This window comes from Pterocles gutturalis, unplaced genomic scaffold (genome assembly GCF_000699245.1).
Source record: "Pterocles gutturalis isolate BGI_N339 unplaced genomic scaffold, ASM69924v1 scaffold40992, whole genome shotgun sequence".
In the NCBI taxonomy this organism is placed as follows: domain Eukaryota; kingdom Metazoa; phylum Chordata; class Aves; order Pterocliformes; family Pteroclidae; genus Pterocles; species Pterocles gutturalis.
This window is the reverse complement of record NW_010116883.1, coordinates 30,992-38,188: the sequence shown is the minus strand read 5'-3', so window position 1 is coordinate 38,188 and position 7,197 is coordinate 30,992. Positions and strand designations below refer to the sequence as shown.

Below are 7,197 nucleotides of genomic sequence, written 5' to 3'. Positions count from 1 at the left end.
CCCCTTTCGTTTTCCTTGCCTGCAACTTTTCTTCCTTTCTCCCTATCTTCCTATATCTCATTTCTCGCAGGAGGTAAGGAGATCTGCTGCTCCTCCTTCTTTCAGACCCGCATCTCGGGGAACTTTCTCTTTTCTTTCCCAGCTTGTGACATCCCAGACAAATCTGAGCTGAAACCTCCCTTCTTCCTTGCTTTTAGAGTGATCTCTTTTCCTGCTTGTTTTTATTCTGGAGGTCTGCTTTGGGTGATGCACTCCCTGTGAAGCGGTGGTTTCTTATGTTTTGTTGTGCACCATTTTGTAGTCTTTTTAAACCCAAGTATGAAATTGTTCAAATTGTTGATTTTTGGTAGCTCCCAAAGTAAATTTGATTTAGCTGGACTGTGATGCAATTTTTGGTGGCTGTGCTGAGCTGTTTCATCTGCTGTTTAATACAAATTAGCTAATCTTAGCTGACTGCCTGATATTTGTTATTCTAGAGATTGTTACAAGTAAAAACCTCTGCCAAGCTGTGGTACTGAATTTTTGTGGATGGAGGGGAATCTGTACAGCCTGAGTGTGTCTGCATCAGGCTTGCAGCTCCATATTAGTAGTGAATTTAAAATCTAAAAGTCTTTCTAAAGTATCAACTGTTGCAGACTCCCTACCTTTCATCTAAATTGATGAAATTCTCCTTCTGAAGGTAGGGAGGCTGCCATGTTAGGCTTAAATGTTGTGGTAATCCTTTGTGTGTTGTCATATGGGGGGGGAAGAAAAGAAGACTGAAGACTTCTCAGCAAACGCCAGCCTACCTTGTGTTCTCCCTTCTCAGAGAGAACCCAGGGGCAGTGCCTCCCCTGTGTGCCTTAAGGTGACTCCTCGTGTGAAAAAACTTGGTGCTAAAACTTGGTGTGGTATTGCATTGTAGATAATCCAGGGGTAGTCTGTTTCCCATTACGCATAGTAATAACTCTTTTACTTTATAAAGTCAAATGAATTTTTGCCTAGAAGAGCATTTAGTGGATCATAATCAATGTGGGCACAAGTCTGACTTATAATTTAATGATAGAAAAAGATTTAAATTCTTAAAATGTGGTGTGAGAAATTAAAAGTGTGATAGCTCTTGGTAAAATAAATGTGCTTCAGAGGCTTCCTGTGTGAGATATAAAAAATGTTTTACAATGGAGAAACTTGTGAAATTTTCCAAAGTAATAGATGGCTGAAAGAATGTATGCTTGAGTTAAATTGACTATATTTATTACTTATTTCCTTAGACTAATCTTGGGTTGAAAAGGTAGTGTAAGCAAAGTAAGTAAGCAAAAAGAAAGATTCTTTGCTAAGGCAAGTGTTTAGTAGATTGGACAGTTGCAGTCTGCAAATAATTACATTATTCACTTGTCTTTCACTTTTAAAATTTTAAATCAGATCTGGCTTTTCTCTCTGTAATCTTAAAGCTGCAGTGAAAATGAACAGCTCTTGCTTTATTGCAGTTATTAAAGGGGATTTTAAAACAGGGTGCCCGATTATTTCCAGTTTATCTTCTAAGGTACACAAAGCTTACAAGTATGGTTTCTGTTAAATTTTGTTGGGTTAATCCTTTTGCCCTTCCACCCGCCTCTTCCTGTGCCATCATCTTGTTATAATAGGATGTTTCTGGTGGGGGTGTACCTACCCCAGTGTCTGACAGTTGTTCTTTTCCTTCCCTTAGGCTGATCTAACTGGGATTAAATGGAAGCGATATGTATGGCAGGGTCCAACATCTGCCCCAATTCTCTTTCCGGTCACGGAAGAGGACCCTATTTTGAGCAGTTTCAGTCGCTGTCTGAAGGCGGATGTACTCAGTGTTTGGCGCCGAGACCAGAGACCTGGACGCAGGGAGCTGTGGATATTTTGGTGGGGTGATGACCCCAACTTCGCTGACCTTATTCATCATGATCTCTCAGGTAGGAGGAAATTAGTACCTTCGTTTGGTCAGTGAAAGAATGCTGTTACTCAGGGCTGTCTTCTGCCAGAGCCCTTAGAAAATCTGTACTAGATGGACTGTTGTCTATAGATAAGATAAATTTATTGCTACAATCTACACCAAATTATTATGGAAGCACAGTGATCAAACAGCTACTGTCTGTGTTTAGGTGGTCTTGGACTGCTAGATTTTCAAGAAAGAAGTTTTTGCTCCCCACTTATTTCTTTTGAAAAAAACCAAGCCTATGAATTTTGGCAGCTTCTTCATGAGAAAGCTGTGCCTAAAGCTGTGCTTGTGATTCAGAAGTGATGTCTTAAACATGTTTTGATAAGATCCCTTTTGTTGGGTAATTAGAACTTTCAATTCAAATAGTAAACCCCATTTTATTTTGTAGTAAGAGTTGTAGAGATCTGGGCAACTCTTGAACCATATGGAGTTGTTTTGATGGGAATTCGAGTCATTGGTGAGAAGCCCTCAAAAGGAGGCATCTGAAACTAGCTTGCTGTTTTCGTGTAAGAATTTCTAAACCCTGTATTTTTATGATTTCTCTCTCCCCCTTTCCCAGTGCTCTGAAGAAGGTGTACCTGCTTTCAAACTTAGACTTTGTAAAGACTGACAATATTTGTATTTCTCAATAGTGTTGTACTTCAAATTTGGCAGCTTGTTTTGGAAGTGTTTACTTGATCCCAAAGTAGATGGCTTTCCAGTTGCTTATCAGTCAGATGCCGAAGTTAGGTTTTTAAACTAAGACTAGTGGTGAGACTGCACTAATTCTAGGGGGGAAAAAAAAACTCGCATCACTCCAATTTCCTTTCAAATAATGTACAGTATTGAGATTACTGAAGTGTAAAATGAGACTGAGGTTTGGTGACCTGGTAAGCAGAAATTGTTACTGTTGTCTGTGTTTGTGGATAAGCTGAAGAACAAATATGAGTTTAAAGTGCCGCTGAGGAAGTTGACTTGAAACAATTTAATAACATGTGGAATTTTGATACAAAAATAATATGATCTGAAAAACAATTGATGCACAAAAATGGTGTTTATTTCTTTGAATAATTCACTTCAAAGATTTGGATGTTGTTTGTATTCCTGTCTGTCCTGGAACTAGAAGCTTTGCACCTTAAATGGCACTTACGTTGTAGGCTGCTTGATATTTTGGCACATTTATGGCTTCCTTATTTTGCCCTATGAATAACCTGAGTCTTGACGTGCAGGGAACATCCTTTGTACGAATGAGATGTAACTTACACTAAGTGCTATTTTTGGCCTGGGTCTGCCCCGAGCAAAGACTAATACTTGTGTGAAGTATCTATGTAAATTTTGTATGCTGTTGGCTGGTGGGATTGAATTGAGACAAATATGTTACCTTTTTTTTTTTTGAGTGGAAGATGGAACAAAAATTGAACCATTTGGAGAGTGCATTTCTGCACTACCTGGCCATCAAAATTATTTGTTTGAGCAACTTTCTTTGCATTCTTTCTTTAATCTCTCTACTAGTGATATAGTGTAGAGGTACCTTTTGAAAACAGTGGTGTTTTGTAGCTGAACTTCTAGATCAGTGAGTGTTTTTGGTTTTATGGAATTACACTTTTGCGCAGGTAGATAAGCATGTATCATCCTAGGCACTTAACAACTCTTAACCTCTCTTAGGGTATAAGGGAGAGGTAGTAGGGGATTAGAGTCTCCCAGCCATGTCTTTGCAGTTGTTTGGGATGTTTTGTTTGTTTGGGTCACCTGTGGATGTCTGCACTTCAGTACAGAGGCTATTATTCTACACGTTTTGCTCATAGGTGTTTTTCTACATAAGTGCCTATCACTCTTGGGTCTGTTACCTATGTCTGTGTGCAGATGGATCTGACACCTTGGCTTTTGCAGACGTGTTTTTGTCTCCTTTTTTAATTAAAATGAGACAACATAATCTTTTAGAGTGTGTTAGTCTGCTTGGCTCTTCTGATCAGAACTTGATAAAGATATTAATCAGCTAGATTGTGGAGGAGATGGCTGAGGAGTACCTGCACTTTTTCTCTTTCCTGTTACACAAAATCTTAATGTGAACCTCATATAAGAAAGAATTATAGCTGAACCCAAACAATGTTATCTGACCTTTGTTATAGACCTAATGGATTTTTTTCACTGGTGAACAATTTCTCCTGGTAATTCATGTTGCCCTGCTCTCCCAATGATTGCTTGTTACATTTTCAATGGGAAAGATAAATTACTTCCTGGCAGAGGCTTGTTACCTGCAAAATTGATTGGAAATTGTTTGCTGCTGACGGTTAAGGTGCTGCCTCATTTAGAACTTTTCTACTTGGTAGGTGAAGAATTGTCCTGAAGAATGGGGTGAGGGAGGAAGAGAGAGGCTAAGAGCAGTCTGCTGCTGGTAGCCTGTCCTTTACTGCCTATGGACAGACTTCTCTTGGGGAAGAGCTGTAGTTAGAAATATGCCAGAGCAATGTTAACAACTTTTGATTTTGGCTTCCTTTGGTATGAAACTATGCCTGTTAAGGAGAGGTTGGTATTTTGACAGTTTTTTACTTTTTTTGGTGATTTGTAGTTCCAACGAACAATGGCCATTCAGTGTCTGGAACACATCTTGGTTATCAACCCTTGGGAATTTGAAATATGGCAGCCTTCAAGAATTCTTTGTCCCTTACAGAGTGCCTTCCCAAGATCACTTCAAGGGGAAACATACAGTTTTCTGGGTGTACATCTATGCATATCAGATTAAAAAAAAAAAATCTTCTCTCTCTTTCTCTTCAGCCTGTACATTCTAGAAGTTCATTCTCTGCCCTGGAGATATATTTGAATGCCTGCTACTGGCTATGTGTGTATTCTTGTATCAAGCCTTGGATAACTGTCTTGTTGATGGTCAGGATTTGTTGTTGCCTAGGGGCATGTCAAAAGGAGACTTGTTTGGAGATGCTCATTGATCAGTAATATTGACTTCACTCAGTCATTTTTTTTTTTCCTTCCCTAGGAAGTTTACTATATGTAATGCAAAAAAAACCCCCAAAAAATGAAAAAAACAAAACCCTAACCCATAAGTCTATTTCTACCTCAGTGTAGCTAGAGGCAGACAGAAGTGACTGAAATGTTATTTTATCCTCTAGCAACCTCAGAGGTTATGTTTTTGTTGTGACAGTGAGGCTTGATTATAGTAATTTCTGCAACACAAACCTTAAAGTAGGACATCTCTCCAAATTTCAGAAGGCAGTGGTCTCTCACTGGTCTTATCTGTAGTTATTTGATCAGATAGGTTATTTCTTGTTTTAAGGTGGTTACCTATACACTTGAATTTTATTTTTTTTAAATTGGCAGTAGATGGTTTCAAACCTGAGAACAGTTGGGTATGAATTTTGTACAAGACATAGTCCTAAGGAAGTGGTTACAATTTGATTAATGCTTGGATTTTGCTATATGCCTTTGACCTTCAAATTGCATCTTTTAACCAGTGAACTGTAAGATACGTCTTTTTCATTCTGGTGTCTATTAAATCTTGTTAATTTACTTTAAAAATTTAAAAAGTTTTCCTTGTACCCATCATATATCAAGTTTATAAATTTTTTTCTTGAACAGTCTTCCTCATGCCTCTGCAAGCAATAAATGTATAAAAATAACACTAGTCCAAGCTCCTCGCTGGGCTTGTGGGAGAGCTTGAAGGAAAAGGAGAAAGATCTGTATACTGGTGCTTGTCTGCTGATACTGTATGGTAAAACCAGGAACAGTCGTGGCAGCAAAGACTCCTGCATGTTGTGTTGTTCTCAATATATGTGCATTATAGATCAAATCCTTGTCTCCGAACAAATCTGTGAATTGGTTGGTTTATGCCAATGTCAGCATTGAGTGTCTCATTACTTTTAATAAAATAGAAACCAGAGTATGAGCCAGTTATCATACTGAGGGGTCTGTAAAAAAAGTCTGCCAGTTGCAAGGAGTTGGCAAAGAGAGTTCAGCCTAGTGGCTTGCACTTTTTTTTACTGTTTCTTTAGTCCTCCATGTTTGAGATGTGCCCACTTAAGCAAAACTGCTGATAAGCAAGCATTACTCAAAAATTACCAAAATGGTCTTTGTAAAACTTCAGTGACTTGGTGTGAGTACCACCTCAAAGGTGATGTTTAGCTTTTTTCCTTTTTTCTTTTCTCCTGACCAACATGCATGTGAAATATGTGTGAAATAAGGTGAAAAATAATTTTTCACAGTAAATGAGGATTTTGCATCGTATTATGTTATTTGTAGATACAATGTCACGTGCGTAATGTACCTGTATAAAGAGCAATGACTCCATGGGCACTACGGGTATGATCTAACAACATAAGCAAAATATATCTGTATACGGAATTACTCAAAGGCAGTGTGGAGGAGGATATTGGAATATTTAGCTAGAAAGTTGTTAAGCTTTGCTTTTCTTGTTTCCATGCAGTAGGTCTCCAGATGAGCCAAAGTTACACCCAACAAATAGGGAAGGAAAGCTGTTACCTTGTTACCCTTATAAACAAGGATAGCTACATGCTTGCAAAAAGGTCATACTTTTAAGTTTTTAGTATTTAGAAAAATATTCTGCTGGGTAGAGGAAGCATAAAACCTATATATTTGATGCTGGTAAAGGGCTAGCACTACAAAAACTGACTTGTGTTTGTGCTGAGTATTTTGAGTCTGGTTTTTGGACAGGAGTTCGTGTTCTGGCTTGCTTCTCAGTTGATGAAATTTTCCAACTAGTTTGGATATCTAGAGTCTTACATCTATCTTCTTTTCCTTGAATGTAGATAGCAGAGACAACTCCACTAGAAACAAACTTGTCTGTCTTGGATTCTTAAGTTGGTATTTTTGAATTGTCAGTCCCTTTTTTCACACAAAATCTGTTGCTTCTCCCTTATTTCATAAGGGATATAGACCCTCAAAATTATTTTTCAGTGCATTAACTGGATAATTCTTACTTTGAGCAATTTAATTTAATCTTAAATTATTTAACTTTTAAAATCTGGTTTTTAAATAGGAAACTTTACTTGACGTGTTCTGTCATATTATTTCAGTACTGCACGCAGCAGCAATTTCACACGACTTTGCTTATTATACTTCCCTTGTAATCTGAAGCTGCTATAGGAAGTTTCATTGTATAAATCAGTTTTGCATCCAACTATTTCTGTAACTGGCATGCTGTCAAGTGATGACAGAAAAGAAGCCTATGAAGGTAAGTAATACTTCTAAAAGGTGCATCTGAGTCATGATACCAAGGAATCGATTTTTCCTCTGTGTAATTG

At 37.9% G+C, this 7,197-nt stretch overlaps 1 protein-coding gene across 1 annotated transcript in view; it reads left to right on the top strand.

Annotated features, from left to right (window-relative positions):
- Window positions 1–1,684: 1,684 nt before the first annotated feature.
- LOC104463344 (mediator of RNA polymerase II transcription subunit 13-like) overlaps window positions 1,685–7,197 on the top strand; it is a gene marked incomplete at both ends in the record, with an annotated part of 36,222 nt that continues 30,709 nt past the window's right edge. The window contains 2 exons of the mRNA XM_010075637.1: window positions 1,685–1,919; window positions 2,334–2,402. Coding sequence (XP_010073939.1) covers window positions 1,685–1,919; window positions 2,334–2,402 — 304 coding nt within the window. The remainder of the gene's footprint in view (window positions 1,920–2,333; window positions 2,403–7,197) is intronic.